The sequence below is a fragment of the Python bivittatus genome, unplaced genomic scaffold (assembly GCF_059951505.1).
Source record: "Python bivittatus isolate LINGU-HERP-01145 unplaced genomic scaffold, Pbiv_v1 ctg000480_np1212, whole genome shotgun sequence".
In the NCBI taxonomy this organism is placed as follows: Eukaryota; Metazoa; Chordata; class Lepidosauria; order Squamata; family Pythonidae; genus Python; species Python bivittatus.
Window position 1 is genome coordinate 89186336 of NW_028277075.1, and position 17317 is coordinate 89203652.

Here is a 17317-nt window from a genome sequence, read left to right on the forward strand (position 1 = left end):
TTAATAAAAGAGATATATTCTAAATTTCTCAATAGTTTAGGCTAAGATTTCATGGAGCATAAAAAGAACCTTCTGAGCTACTCCTAATACTTATAAAAACGTCTACTTCTCTGATCCTAGGGAGGAGGAGGAAGATTGACCTCCTATCAGAAACATTGAGGGAAGATTTAGAATTCTGGGGCTAAACCCCAAAGTTCCTGGAGCACCTGAAGATTCATTTCAAAGTTCTACAAAGTTACAAGTAGGATTGCCTTGGAAGTTATGTTAACCTAATAGTTAATTTCTAGCAGATAGAAAAGCCTATGTTAAATTAAGTGATGAAAGAACCTAATTTGTTTTTCTCTCAAAGGTATAAACATTTACATTCTATTTAATGAAGTTTTTTTTTATTGTAAACCTCAAAAAAGGCTGAATTTGCCTCTAACAATGTTAGACTTTGCATTCATGGATATTTCATGGTTTGCTAAAGACTTGCTAAACCAAGTGATCCAAAAAGGAGCAAAAATGGAAAGCCAAAGAAAAACGGTCTTGTAAGCAGATTTTACACTGTATTTTTTGGTAAACTCACACGGATGCTGGCTGTAAGGAAGACTCCATATGGTAGGGATGTACAATTTTGGTTTTCAGCACAGGCTGGCTAAATAAGCAACTGGGATAAATAGAAAGAGATAAGTGGAGCCAAGGCAAAAATTAAAGTTGGTTTAATTGGTATCAGAATTAAATTATATAAAAACAGTGTTCATTTATTTGTTGTACAGTGAATTGTTTTGTTTTTTATTGAGGCTGTTTAGGTACAAAAGCAGGATAAAACTAAGTTAAATAATTTTTACTAAATTATTATTCTTAAAACACATCCTCTATTGAAAAAAATGGAAAGTAAAATGTATGTATATTTATGTGTGGATGGAGAGAGACAAAAGAAAGAGAGAGAGAGATAAGCAAGGCCTGGTTGCAAGAACAAAGGCAATAGTGTAAATAATATTCCATTTTGCCTAGTTGTAAATTTTTATTTTGATTAGCAAATATCAGCGGGAAGGCTTGCTAGCATAAATAATTATTTTTTCCTCCAATATAATTTTGTAAGCACACTTAATTCTCACAAGGATGTCTCTAGGGCAGGAGCTGCCCCCTACATTGTCTCTCTGTGTGTTTGCATGTGTGTTTAGCTCAATGATACTCCCGTTGTATACAATGATGATTTTTCACTACATCATCATCATTCCAATCAGGATTATATGACCAAGCTTTCACCCAAGAGCTTTAAATTGTATGGAAAATCAGTGACATCCTATCAAAAAGTAAAGGCAATAACTATTTCCTAATCAGACAGACAGACAAAAAGACACATACACACATATTGTTCTTTTACACTGTCAATTCCATGCACATTTGGAAGAAGAGGAGAGATTTTTTTATTCTATATCATGCACGTATTGAGATGTATTATGAAATCTGTTAATCTTACCATACGTTGAACCTTATTAGTAAATATATCTCAGTACATTCCTAGGTGTACTGAGATGTATTTTCCAGGGGGTTGCTATGGAAACTATATAATAAAGATCAAACAAGAGCAGCACTTGCAGTATCCCTTTGTTGGCAGAAAAATTCCTAGTAATCATTTCATATAAATCGCCATTGTACCTATATCAAGAACTGCAGCTTCACCTGAAAGACCTGTTTACAAACAGCGGATGACCTACATCATGAAATCACAGCAAAGCTGCAGTGAACCTACTGTTTCCAAACTGTTCAGTGCTCGTGCACAAATTGAAGTGCTGGTTTCATGAAGAGAAGAAACATCACTTCACAATTCATATTCAAGCATGTTTTTTTCAGTCTGTATTCAATCTTAATGTTTAGTTCTCAAACTTTGTACTGGGACACTTAAATGTTGTAAAGTGGTGAATACTGAAAATTTAATTTTAAAAACCCCTAAAGTCTTCCGCAAGCGGGACCTACAGTACACTGGAGTCCAAAGCAAGTCAATCAATATTATGGCGATCCACGTCCATGCCATCTGAGAGCCACTTTAATGTAGTGGTTACGATGCCAGGCTAGAATGCGGGAGACTCTGAATTCTAGTCCCACCTTAGGCCCAAAGCCAGCTTGGGCCAGTCACTCTCTCTCTCAACCCTAGGAAGCAGGCAATGGCAAACCACTTCCAAAATCTTGCCAAGAAAACTGCAGGGACTAGTCCAGGCAGTCACCAGGAGTCAGTACCAACTAGAAGGCACAAAACAAACAGAAGTCCATGCCCCAGGAAGCAGAAGGTAAACAGTTCTATGGACTTGAAAAACTGTGTTGACACTACACCAAAAAAGAGATAATACTAATTACAGGAGACTGAAATCACAGAACCAGAGTAGAAAGAGTTGGAGGTCATCTAGTCCAGCTCCCTGGTCAACGCAAGATCACTAGAGCATTTCTGACACATAATCATCCAGCCTCTCTTTGAAGACCTTTGACGAAGGAGAACTCACCATTCTGTGTGGCACACTTCCACTGGGTAACAGCTCATATATTGTAATTTTAACCCACTAGTTCTGATCCTGCTGTCTCCACTCCCTCTTTTCTAGTTAACCTTTCAATATCTCCCCACAATCTTCTCCTCTGTAGTCTTAATATACAAATATTCTTTAAACATTCCTTATAAAGCTTGGTTTCCATGCACTTCATCATCTTGGTAGCCTTCCTCTGAACCTACTACAATCTGTCACTGTCCTTTCTGAATTATGGTGGATGCAGTACAACCCACAGGGTCAGACCTGAGTAAAGTGTAACAATTGCTTCCCATGATCTAGACTTTTACATTCTTGTTAATGCACTCTAAGATAGCATTTGTCTTTTTAACAGCTGCATCACGCTGCTGACTCAATTTAACTTCTGGTCAGCAAGGACACCCAGATCCCTCTCACAAGTAGTTTCCCAGGGGAATGACATTTGCTTCCTCCAGGCTTCTAGGACCAATGCAAGTCCTCAGAAGTTCTCAGAGATTACTGAGAACAGTTTTTCAATTACCTCTGCTTAGACTAATCCTAACAAAATAGAGTAGCCATGGGTTTGGAAGATGACTAGTTCTGGAGGCAGCTCATCTTTAGCTTTCGATGGGGTTGTGCTCTATCATCACAGCTGGGTCACACTTTGGGGATTCTCCTGGACTCACAGGAAAAGCAGGTAGGGGCCATGGGCAGGAAAGCCTTTGCACAACTCCATCTTGTGCACCAGTTGCAGCTATTCTTGGAATGGGGGTTTGTCAGCCCACATTTGGAATCCTCGTCACTTTACATTTGGACTATTGCAACTATATGGCACTGCCCTTAAAGATCATTAGGAGCTACAGCTGGTTCAAAATGAGCAGGCCAGGTTTGGCCATGTGATACTTCTATTGTGGGAACTGAATTGGCTGCTGGTTGGCTTCTGGGTGAAATTCAAGGTGCTGATTGTTATCTTTAAAGCCCTGTAGAGCTTATGATCTGAGTACCGTTGAGACTGGCTGCTGCTGGTGGAATCTGTCAGTTCAGTGAATTCTTTGAGAAAAGGCAGGTGGCAAGTCCCATCTCTGAAGGCATGCTGACACCAGAAATATAGCAAACAGTCTTGGTGATGGCTCTCTAGAACTGTCTGCCCCCAGAGATGATGGCTCCTTCCTTATTAATATTTCATGGAGTAGTGAAAACCTGGTTTTTCCGTAAAGTCCTTCAGCATAAAACAGAGTTCTGATTGTTTTGAGGGAAATAATGCTTGTATATTTAGTTAAAAGAGGGAACGTGATTTTAGATTGTATTGTTTCATGTATCTTTATGGGGGGTTGTATTTACATTATTTTAATATTAATTACTGTACATAAGAATGGTATACCTCTCAAAATCTAATTCATTGGAGTGGCACAGAAACTTAAGTAAATAAATCAACACATTCATTAGATGAGTTTCTGAACTTTTTACTTGGTGTTAAGAACAAGTATGCAAAAGCATCAAAATTGTATTTTAAAAAAAAAGATGGATCACTTTAATCACATTCTATTTCCAAATATGTTTTTCTGTAACTCCTAGAACAATTCATATAATGGATATATAAAGCTAAATCACTGGCCTTATTCATGTGATGTTCTTAAATTTCATACATAAGTAGAGTATCTGAATAGGCTGCTATGCTTCCTTAACATGATTATGACACTGGGACAACTACAATGACATAATACCAGTTTATACACAAAAATTATCCTGTGATTACATGAGGGGAGCCAGTTTGGTGTAGTAGTTAAGGCATCAGGCTAGAAACCGGGAGATCTATGAGTTCTAGTCCCACTTAGACACAAAATCAGCTGGGTGACTTGGGCCAGTCACGCTCTCCCCTAGGAAGCAAGCCAGGGCAAACCACTTCCAAAATTTTGCAAAGAAAACTACAGGGGTTAGCCCAGGCAGTTGCCAGGAATAAAAAAACTGACCTGAAGGACCAAAAGGAGTAAAAATACTGACTCACAGGCAGACATAAAAAAAAAAAAAAAATGATTACATGAAGTCACTTTGTATAGTCTGTGACAGCATAAACAATAAATGTAAGCAAACATAAAAGAAGCGATAAATAGAAATGAGCATAACAGAATGAAAATGCTGTAGAGCGTTCTCAGAATGATGTAATGTGAAGAGTAATTTCACAAGCCACGACTGCACAGGTAATACCACCGAACAGCATGTGATTGCTTCAAAGCACTGTTTGCAGCCAGCTGAAAACCTGAGGGGCAGGGAATCACTGACTTGGAAGGAGCTATTTAGGCCTTTCAGTTTGGTGCAGGAATCTCTTTATGATCTGCCCTAGAATCTCAGATATTGATGTCACACTGATTGGTCTGTACTTTCCTGAATCTCCCTTTTTCCTTTTTTATGAAGATAGACAACATTTCTTCTCCTCCAAATACCTGGCCAATTCTCCAGAATTTCTTAAATAACAGTACATAGTGGTAGCCATTCAATCCCAAGAAAATATATATTTGAGTTAAAGAGGTACCAAAAGGTGCTTCCGAGTAAGCATGGCCACTCTCAACTTGCACTTAGCTTTAGCAAGTATTTTCCTAGAATCTTGCAACAACTATGTCATCTTAGGAGAAGCTACAGCTAATTAAAGAGACACCAACAGGTACAGCATGAGTGGCCTGCTCTGATGCAACTTTTCAGCACATCCCTAGGTTTTTTCATTGTCCATTTCTGTTGCAGAGTCACTTTTCTTTGAACCGATAAATTTTCATCTTTTTTCATCAACTAAAATGCGACCACTCATTGCTTAATTCCTTTGGCTTTTTCTTTAATGACTGTTGTGCTTGAATTCATTACAAATATTGTGCTTGAATTTGTTACAAATGCAGTATATCCCAGATTGCTTTCAGACAATCAGGTAAACATGCCACTAGCACAATATGTCACAACTAGAGACTCCTGCCCAGTCATCTTCATTTTTGCATTCTTAGCACTCCACCACTTCTTTTCTCAAGCTCTCATGTTTGCTAAGTTTCTCTCTTGTCTTAGAGGAAAATTTGTTAGAGGCTTCCCCTTAAATGCCCTCACAAAACTTGTGTTAGCTCTCCCTACTTTCCTGTTCAGTGAAGCAAACCATTTATTATATTTAATGTAGCTTATTACATGTAGCTTTTCAGATGTCATTGGACTTCTAGTCCCACCTGCTCCAGCTAACATATGTAGAACTCAGATACTACGTGGGATGCAGTCCAATAAGATTTGGAGGACCACAGATTTGCTATGTAGTGAACCATTCTATTATTTATGGGGGTCGTCCTTCCATCCATATCCACAAAATGGTCTCCATTCTACAACAGATGGCAAGAATAAAGTAATTTCCATTGGTGCAAATGAAGGGGTTCCCTTTTCTTCTATTATGGTTCAGGGTTTTTCCATCCACCCATTCATTAATATCTCTGGATATGATTTATCTGATTCTTTTTCTTCAATCTTCCTTTCCTATTGCCTACAAGTGAACAGATTTTTAAACAAATAAAACCAACTGAATGTGTCTTCATCATCTGCCTCTGGAGCTGATAAATAAGGTAAAACAATGGGAAAATATTTGTCACCATGAAAATAATTCCCATAAAAATTATTCTCTTTTCATTCAAGCTATTCCACATTCAGCATATTCCAGGGATACAAAATATGACCTACATATTTGGACAGTCAGCTTTCATAGAGAAGGTTAACTTGTGAAAGTACTCACACATTAGAATTAGCAGATTCCCCCTCCCCAAATCCTGTCCCAGATTGTAATTCAAAAAGTATTAGAGTTTTTGTATTGTACTTCTCTTCTAGATTTTTTTTTTAATATTTATTTAAAAGCACTGATAGTTGGGTGCCGATGATACCCAATTATACATCTCTAACCCATGCCAGGCAAGCAATGCTGTACAGATGCTGGCTCCACACCTAAAGGCTATAAGGGCCTGGATGGGGAAAAATGGGCTGACTCAACCCTAGGCAAGATGGAGTGGTTGTGGGTTTTTGGCCCCCCCAGGATCAGGAGAGTTGACATCAAGGTGCTCTACATGGGGCTGTCCTTGAAAACCACCTGGAAGTTGCACCTGGTCCAAAGTGGCACACACAGTTTTGGGTGCCCCACAGTTCACCCAAGTAACACCACTGCTGCGTGAGCTGCACTGTCTTCCAGTTGCTTTCCGGGTACAATTCAAGGTGCTGGTTATCACCTTTAAAGCCCTACATGGCACAGGTCCAGGTTACTTATGGGACTGCCTCTCCCTGAGGGTATCTGCCCATCCTAATAGGTTAGATAGGGTGGGTGCACTCCAGGTCCCTTCCCTTAAATCCTGTCATCTCATGGGATCTCAGAGGGGTGCCTCTTCAGTGGCCACCCCAGCCCTTTGGAACAGCCTCCCATCTGAGATACAAGGGATCCCTATCCTTTTAGTCTTCTGGAGGGCTGTGAAGACCGTGAAGACCTGGTTCTTCCCCTGAAGCATTGGGCTAGGATGGAAGCTGAGCTGAGAGAATTATTGGTCTGGCCCCTGGGGGGAGGGCACTTTTGCTTTGAATTATGTTTTTTATGGCAGTTGCCTAGAGTCATCATATGAGACAGGTGGCTATGTAAGTCCTGCAAATAAATAAATAAATAAATGCTATGCATAAATAATCACATCAAAATGCTTTTTGCTCGATAAATGTGTTCTCCTTTTTTGTAGTAGCAGATGAAATACATATAGCATTTGTTTTGTTCCCTATGGTAATGAAAGCAGGATCCCAGCATATTAAAACTGTATGCAATACATAGATGCTTAATGAAATGCAGATACTGCCTGTATTGCAAACAATTACCAATTTAGTCAAACCTAGTTTTTTTTTAATGCTGCACCCTTGGGGCAAATTGAAGTGAATGGTTGCCAGGCTTTTACTGCTTTTAGAGGTATGGGATGGCAAGGCTGGATATGCCACTTTCTGGGCCAAAGTCCTTCTCTATAACTTGCTTACTTCTGTGGCATTGTTATCTAATTCTGCTATCTTATATCTGCTTCCTAGACAACCTGGAGGCTGTTGTGCTATCCTTTTCTCATCCCTGCTACAGGGGTGGACTTCAAGAATGTCTTGTGGTAAAACTCCTAAAGGTATCCAACTGAAATTTTAAAGTTCTCTAAACTTGTCAAAAAGGAAAACAGTTTCAAGTGTTTTGTCGTTTTCCCATTATAGCCCATATAGACAAATATTTTTTAATAGAATCTTGAATATCAAAATGGCTTGCCAATCAAATCACATCAAATCACAAACTTGAATCAAATCATATCCTCTTCATGTTTCCTAGTCAAATCTAATCAAGCCTGCTTTACATAGGAAAACAGAATACATGTGAAGGAAAAACATGAACTCTTAAAAAAACTAATTTGAAGAGCAGGTTTGTTTTTCATGCCCCTTCCAATGGGCTTTAGTTGCAGTGATATGGTCAACTGCTTGGAACCTTTGCAAACAGGCAAGTTGTGTTATTTCAAATCGAGCATTTGAATCTAAGTGTTTCATTCTGGGATTCAATATTCTTACAACACTGGAATACATTAGACAAACAACGAATAACTTGGCTCAAAACTGGAAGCTGCCAAAATGCATTTTAAAAGGGCTGACTGGGGTTCTCTATGTCTCAAAGAGCATTCTTCTTCACGCTATTACAGTTAGCAGAGTCTTTTACACGGAGGCAGTTGCAGCAAATCTTCTAGTCACGTAGCTGAAGAAGCTTCAAAGAAGTTTCACTGGCTGGAAGAAAAGTCTAGGAACTAGGAGAGCTCTCCCCCGTTCCTTTCTTGACCCATTCTGGCATTATGTTAGTAAGAGGTTAAGTCTAATGCCTATGTTGTTGTTGTTGTTCGGTCGTTAAGTCGTGTCCAACTCTTCGTGACCCCATGAACCATATTGCGCCAGGCCTTCCTGTCCTTCACTGCCTCCCGGAGTTGGCTCAATAGCAGATCTAATGCCTATACAGCAGGGCAAATGCCAGTGTACTTTGTGACTGGGTCCCCTTCTCATGCTATGCTACATTTGCTTAACTATGGATTTAGGTGATCTTAGAAATGTGAATTATAAATAAATTAAAACTGGATAAAACACAACACACTTAAATCATAGTTCCATTATTATGTTGCTCTGCCTCAAAAGTTAAATGTTGTTTCTTACTGGAACATGAAGAGAAAGTTTTCTATTAGAAAGTCTTGTGCCAAAACCACGATTGAAAATGAGTCATGCTGTTAAAATTTCATACCAAACTTGGTAAACTCATTCTACAAAGAAAGATGGTTAAGAAATCTATCAAACTAAGCTCCCCTGTGGCAATATTATATCAGATTTAACTGAGTTTTTTCTATGCATAACTCTTAGACAGTACTGCATAAATAATCCATATGTAGAAACCAGGAGACCATGAGTTCTAGACCGCCTTTAAGCATGAAAGGCAGCTGGGCAACTTTGGGCCAGCTATTCTCTCTCAGCTCAACTCATCTCACAGGATTGTTGTTGTAGAGAAAATATAAAAAAGGCAGGATAAAAATCTAATAATAATAACAATCATAAGTGTAATCTTGATTCTACATATAATAGGATTTTGGAGACTTTAAAATTTCACTTTAAACAGCTTTAAGCCTGTAGAAGTTCAAAGAAAACAATAATAGTTCTGTAACAAAATTTAGTTATAGAAAATAACTTCTAGAAGCTTACACACAAGACCACCATAATTCTGAACAACCTTGTACTGTTACATAGTTTCCTCAGCTACAACATACAGCTCAGGAAATCTGAGCAAATTCCAGTTTCTTCTTCTTCCTAACCACTATTAGTCCAACCCTTGGCCATAGCAACTTTTCTGGAATTTCTGAATTCTAGAAATGAATGATTTGGTATGTTAATGCAAAACATAATCAACAAAGATAAAACTGACATCCACAGTGTATGACAGTTAAATATAAAACATACCCTTGTAATTTTTATAAAATTCCACAGAACTATACAAGGCTATGAAAGAGTACATGCAGCTTTCTTACTGAAACTCTGAAATTTAGTTTTTTTTAAAAAATGGTCTTACCACTTCTGGAAGCAACTTAGTTGCAAGATCATGGATGGCTTTGATCACTATACATAAAGAGGACAGAAGAAATATCACGCCCAAGATGACACAAGCTCTGTAAAGAAAGAAATATTTTTGGGAACTTTTATGCCCTGCTGCTTGATGAAAATACAGGACTGAATAATAAGCAGAATGTTTATACAGTAAACCTTTTTAAAGAATTAATACTCTGCATATCAACATTTAAGAGCAGAACAAGAAAACAAAATCACAGTCAGGAATTCCAAAGTTTTAAGCAATTGGTTGTATCTCAACTAGTGAGATACCTACATTGGTCTTATAATTTGCAGTTCAGGTCTTAGGAAGCAGTTCGACAATGTAAATGTGGATAAATCTGATAAGCAGCATTTGCCTTATGCTGAGTTTTGTACTGATGCAAGACACCACTGCTTTCAGTTGCTGTATGAAGCTACACCCAGATGGCTAAACTGACTAAAATCTCTCATGATGGAAGCCAAAATTCATGACTAACAGATTTTGTTAATATTTCAAATAGACCCCCTATAAATATAACTTCTGGCAACAAAAATATTTTAATATTTTGGCAAATTATTCTGATAAATGATACTGTACATTAATTCGCCTTATAACCAGCATCTGTTTCCTTTATTACATGAAATAAAGAAGCAACATTTTTCATGTAACATTCAGAAACCTATTGCGAAGACAGTCTGAGGCTGTTATAATTAGCACAGCAGCGTACTACTATTTTTTCACCTATACATATCAGCCAATCTGCTGGTTTGGAAGCATATGCAAATACAGATCAGATGCACGAAAGAGACTGCAGAAACACTTTTCTTAAGAAATGCATACTTACTTATTGTTAAATAGCCTATTCAGAAATATTGAAAAATTGTTGTATGATGTAATCAGTGGTACTGCCAAGTTTGAAGGGGCCATTTGTAAGAGATATTATGAGGGCTCACACATAGACCTTTCAGTGTCTCTTCCCTTTTCAATTCTCCCACCTCTACTCACCAGAGAATGACATTGTTATTTTTATATTCTTCCTTTTTAAATTTTTGAACCGTATCAGGTCCTAAGACAGGAAATCTGTTTATTTTTCTAAAGGATTCCCCATTAAAGGTGGAAGCTCTCTTTATGCCAGGGTGCAGATCTGTGTTCAGTGATCCAGTCCTCGTGGCAAAAAATACATTCTAGTGATACTGAAGTGTTTCAACAGTCAGAACAAAATGAGAGAAGGCTCATTCTACAATCTGTACACAACCAAATAGGACTACAGGCCCAGTATTTTCATCAGTACCTGGTCAGTTGTATTCTTTTTCCTCAGATAGATAGATAGATAGATAGATAGATAGATAGATAGATAGATAGATAGATAGATAGATAGATAGATAGATAGTTTTCTTTTACACTCCTTTTACATTTTTAATTATAAGCTGCCCAGAGTCACTGTGGAATCAAGTGGTCTTGAAATAGAATAGGAGACCACAACTTCACTCAGCTATATACAGGTGAAACTCGAAAAATTAGAATATCATGCAAATGTTCATTTATGTCAGTAAGGCAACTCAAAAGGTGAAACCAATATATGAGATAGAGGCATTACATGCAAAGCGAGATATGTCAAGCCTTACTTTGGTATAATTGTGATGATTATGGCATACAGCTTATGAAAACCCCAAATTCACAATCTCAGAAAATTAGAATAGTGTGAAAAGGTTCAATATTCTAGGCTCAAAGTGTTCCACTCTAATCAGCTAATGAATCCATTACACCTGCAAAGGGTTCCTGAGCCTTTAAATGGTCTCTCAGGCTGGTTCAGTAGGAATCACAAGCATGGGAAAGACTGCTGACCTGACAGTTGTGCAGAAAACCATCACTGACACCCTCCATAAGGAGGGAAAGCCCCAAAAGGTAATTGCAAAAGAAGTTGGATGTTCCCAAAGTGCTGTATCAAAGCACATCAATAGAAGGTTATGTGGAAGGGAAAAGTGTGGAAGAAAAAGGTGCACGAGCAGCAGGGATGACCGCAGCCTGGAGAGAGGATTGTCCGGAAAAGGCCATTCAAAAGTGTTGGGGACTTTCACAAGGAGTGGACTGAGGCTGGAGTTAGTGCATCAAGAGCCACCACACACAGACGGATCCTGGACATGGGCTTCAAATGTCGTATTCCTCTTGTCAAGCCGCTCCTGAACAACAAACAACGTCAGAAGCGTCTTACCTGGGCTACAGAAAAAAGAACTGGTCTGTTGCCCAGTGGTCCAAAGTCCTCTTTTCTGATGAGAGCAACTTTTGCATCTCATTTGGGAACCAAGGACTCAGAGTCTGGAGAAAGAATGGAGAGGCACACAATGCACGATGCTTGAAGTCCAGTGTGAAGTTTCCACAGTCTGTGTTGATTTGGGGAGCCATGTCATCTGCTGGTGTTGGTCCACTGTGCTTCATTAAGTCCAGGGTCAACGCAGCCGTCTATCAGGAGATTTTGGAGCACTTCATGCTTCCTTCCGCAGACGAGCTTTATGGGGATGCTGACTTCATTTTCCAGCAGGACTTGGCACCTGCCCACACTGCCAAAAGTACCAAAACCTGGTTCAATGACCATGGGATTACTGTGCTTGATTGGCCAGCAAACTCGCCTGACCTGAACCCCATAGAGAATCTATGGGGCATTGCCAAGAGAAAGATGAGGGACATGAGACCGAACAATGCAGCGGAGCTGAAGGCCGCTATTGAAGCATCCTGGTCTTCCATAACACCTCATCAGTGCCACAGGCTGATAGCATCCATGCCACGCCGCATTGCGGCAGTCATTGCTGCAAAAGGGGCCCAAACCAAGTACTGAGTACATATGCGTGCTTATACTTTGCAGAGGTCCGATATTGTTCTATTTCCAATCCTTGTGTTATTGATGTCATGTAATATTCTAATTTTCTGAGATTGTGAATTTGGGGTTTTCATAAGCTGTATGCCATAATCATCACAATTATATCAAAGTAAGGCTTGACATATCTCGCTTTGCATGTAATGCGTCTATCTCATATATTGGTTTCACCTTTTGAGTTGCCTTACTGACATAAATGAACATTTGCACAATATTCTAATTTTTCGAGTTTCACCTGTAATTAACACTCTATGAATGCTCCCAATTCCAAAGCAAAGTGGGATAAGAAACACATATTCCATAGCAGAGATAACATAGGTAGTCACTGGACAAAATGTATGTTTCCAAAGGAATATATTAAAAGAATATGTTCAGCATGTCTATCATATATCTAGGCTGTTACTGCACTGACATGCCTCCAAAGCCAACACTTCATCCAGCCAAACAGCCAAGTCTTATTGATGCCTGTCAGGCTAATAATCTCATCTGCACTGGAAGTATAAACTAAGCTTATATAATCCTCTCAACTCAAGCAGCCGAGACATTCTTCCTAATTTTGTGTAAATCTTGCATTGGATCAGAATAAGGAAGGCCCTTGTTCCACAAAAAGAAAAATAGCTTTTCTTATTTCCAACCCAAGTAAAATCCAGAGCTCCTCTTCTCAGCCACCACACTTATCCACTTACATGCAATCCACCTTTCTCCCCACTTACTGGATGAGCATGGTGTCAACAAGATGGGAAAAAACAGTTGTGTCCATCTCTCTCCTCAGTCATCGCTAGTCTCTGCTATTGCTTTATTGTGCTAGACCACTGTTGTCTATCGCTGATGCCTTACCATCGGTAGAGCAAACACATTTGCCGAGTGGGATGGGAAGGAAACGTACTGGAGGAATAAGAATAGAAATCTGTTTTAACTTGAACTAAAAACTATGGCACAAAAGTTGTCAGGATTAGAATTAGGTGCCATCAAGTCAGGTTCAACTCCTTAGTGCCTGCATGGACAAATGTCCCACGGTACTTTTACTGTCTCCAAAACATAATTAAAAAAAAAAAAATCTTGTTCATCTTGTTCAATTTCACAACAATACATCACTGCTGGGAAAACCATTGCTTTAACTATTCTGATCTTTGTTCTCAATGGAATTTCCTTATCTTTATGTTCTTGTCAAAGTTCATTATTATTTTCTTTCCTAGGATTAAATCTCTTCTTTACTTCTCCAGCATAATGTTCTTTTTTATTTTTTAAAAGAAAAGAAAACTATCACTTTCACTTACAAATTAATCCAGATTTTTCACTTTCTTGTTTTACTTTCATAATGAACTTGTCTAAATGTTCTTTACTTTCATATAACAATGCGGAATTGTCTGCATATTTCAAATTATAAGTGTTTCAACCTCCAATTCCCTTCATCCTGTCATAATATAGTTGCTATATACATTCAAAAAATACAGGGATAATTTGCATAAAACCATAGGGTAATAATTAAAAATAAATAAAAATAGCTATCATGAAATGTAAAATCACTATATCATTAAAATCTACTAGTAAACTATATTTAATATCAATATTCTAAATATAAGAGCTATAATAGTGTGGTATAAAATAAAATAGTATAAAAAGGAATGGTAGTAACTTAAAAGGCTAAACATGATCGATAATATGCAAATTTATGGACACAGTCTTTATCAATCTGAAAGCTGTAATGGCTATGGATAAGTGAAATGTATCAATACGGTCATGGACCATACATAATATAATAAGCATCTAAACTACATCATTAGCTGTTACCGACCATCTCGGGGTGGAGTTTACACACGATGTAACAAATTTTTGCTGCATTTAGAGAAATAAAGTTATTGTGATCATCTAGCAAAAAGTGTAAATAAAAATTATCAGAGTACCCGCATCCAATTCAAGATGAACATCCCTGTAAAAGTTGCAATAAAGGAAGATGCAGGCCACAGTTTCTATGGCACCCACCTACAGAGTGTGGAAGAACAGGCTGCCAGGGCAGACTGCAAGTGCCGCTGCTCCTTCCTTCCCCTCCCTTTTCAGACTTCCCCCAGAATCACAATGGCAAGAGCTGCTGTTTTATTGGTGAAGCAGGACTGTGCTTCAAAATACAGTGGGAGATCTGGAGACAAGCTGCACCCGGGGATGTCAGGGTCACTGACTGAGAATGGTTCCTTCGTCTAGCCCTCAGCACTGACCTTCAATACCAGGCAAATCAGATGGCCCAGGACTTCTGAATGCCAGGTCAGTTTGCAATAAATCTGCCCTCATTCATGACCTCATCATGGATGAGGATGCCAATCTGGCATGTATAACCAAGACCTGGGTTCCCCTCTTGGAAATGTGCCCACCCAGATTCAGATCTTGTCTAGCCATAGCTCAGGCTTCAGCTGCAAACAACTGAACTGCAGTGCAGCTTGGGCAGAATAATATTATTATCCTGGACCGCTGTGTCTCCAATTTCATTTTTCTCAGAGTTTTTTCTGTTCTTTGTAAAGATTTTGCAGAAGAATAATCAGGTGTTCTGGAATACCATTTTCCTTAATATCATTCACCTTCAGACACTCTGTACACAGACTTTGCTATAGTCAGTGATGCGAAGAGTAAACCTCCACATTTTCTAAAACCTGCCTAATTATTTGGTTGTATCCCACTTTCCTTGCATGAGAAATTAAGTGTATCTCCTCCTTGGGTATAAGGATATACACCAATATTTTCTAACTTCTGTGTTTACGGTCATACATCCTTCTTCTTGTCATACACTGCTAGCATATATGGCCTCTTTAATTTAAGTTTAATCTGTATAGTTGCCACCAATAATTCATGACCGGCTCTGCAATCGGCATCAGGATATAAGCTATAACCTGACTGGACTACAGTTCTCCATCTTCCCTTACATAGTTTATTTGAATCTGATGTTGTCTATCCGGTTATGTCCTGTACTATACATTTATGTTGCTTGAAACACATGTTGCAATAAACAAAGAATTCTCTTCATAAAACTTTATTAATATGGTTGTGTTTTACCTAATCCAAATCTTCCAGTAATTCAAGATTCCTCCATTTCTCCAGTTTCTGCATACCAAACACCCACTACTCTCTATCTTTATGCTGCATTTAGCACTTCTTGCATTTGCTACAGAATTTCTGAGTTCCTTTCACTAAGCATGCATCTGAAGTCAGCTCGTGCATTTGTGTAACATTGATGTTACTGGATATCAATTAATTCTAACAAATATAATCCCATTGCTTATTGGTTTATAGCTGAGCACATACTTTTTGTGGATCACTGACACTCTATTCCTTTGTATGGACTCATGCCCTGAATGGTAGATCATCTAATCATCTGGTTTAAAGTGGCCATCCCTGCGAACCTAACTCATATTCCTAAGACATCCAATTTGGGACACTTTGTTTCTACTTTGACAATATTCCTTAGTTCTAGTTTCTCACATTCCATGATCAAGTTGTGTGTGCCTTTGTAAAGTCAAAAACTTCTTTCAATGCTGTCTCCATCAGTTACCAGAATTCCTTGCAGCTGACCGTATCATCACCTCCACATCTATTCATGGAAGTTCACTGCTTTCCCCACATCTCGCCCTCCAAGCTTTCATCCCATAACTGCAGCAAGAATGACAAAGCTCAATGGTTTATATTTAGCCTCAGCTTGAGAGAGGAGGCACTGAAGCTAAACCTCCTATCAGGTCCTAACAGGATGACTGGAAATTGGTCCTCACAGTAGTGGATGTAACTCTTTAGCATCTGCTTTGTATCTCCTTTTTTTACCAATTCAACATATCACCATTTCATTGACCAGAACTGACACTGAAGTAGCCTAATGTTCTAGGCAAAATCAAAATCCTCTCACTTGGAATAATAAAAATAAGAAATTTGCTGACACTATGTTACTAGAAAACCAGAAAAGGTGACTGCGGTATTAGTATTCCCAGTATGTACAGTAAATTCCCATTTGACATGGGGCAATGGAGACAGGCCTTGCACGATATACATGATATTCTACAAACATTCATCCAACTGGCTATGAAGTTTTATCCTGAAATATTATTTGAATCCTTATTTTTCTCTAAGTAGCATTTAGAACATTTCATCCAGAAATGAGAAACAATTGCTTGCCCAAGGTCGTCCATACACTAAGCAGCAATTTTCACACAGCCCTCCAACATCTCAGCATGACAAGTCTACTAGTGTTTTAATATATATTTTATCAAATTAGTGAGAAATATGTGCTCCATCACATAGAAGTGCTATAGAAATTCAAGCCTTTCTGCATAAAACTTTAGCCTGTATAAATTTCTAAATAAAAATAGATGTTATTTGGAAGCTTATTTAAAAAGCCAACTAGCAGTTGGTAGGAGAGGAAACAGAACAGCAGTCTTTAAAATTATCCATCTGAGAAGCTAATGTTGCTGAATTAGAACTCCCGGCAGTAAAAGCCAACCCCAGAGTGTGTGGGAGTTGTCATTCAAATATATATGAAGGGCCACATGATTTTACCAGTGAAAATCAGGTAATGTAAACAGCTTTTATATCTACTCAAGGAAAAAAAATACAAACTAACAGAGAAGGGAAACTCTATAGTTTAGGCAGAACAGACATTTTCAGCTGTGCAATGATTAATCCACATACTTATTTTTAGTTCTGGATAGTAATACAGGAAAAGAAATGTTAGATATAAACACCTATATTTTAAATTATATATAAAATAATCGTATGTAAGGTATTGACATCTTTGTTATATAGGAACTTTAAAAATTTGTATTTCAGTAACAAACCATAAAACATAGTTTGCTATCATACATGTTTCCCAGCTTT

General features: G+C 38.3%; 1 protein-coding gene across 1 annotated transcript in view; it reads right to left on the bottom strand.

Annotated features, from left to right (window-relative positions):
• The window catches only part of TMEM163 (transmembrane protein 163), an 81999-nt gene that overhangs the window by 9688 nt on the left and 54994 nt on the right, over nucleotides 1–17317 (bottom strand). The window contains exon 5 of the mRNA XM_007427038.2: nucleotides 9580–9676. Within this exon, the coding sequence (XP_007427100.1) occupies nucleotides 9580–9676 (97 nt within the window). The remainder of the gene's footprint in view (nucleotides 1–9579; nucleotides 9677–17317) is intronic.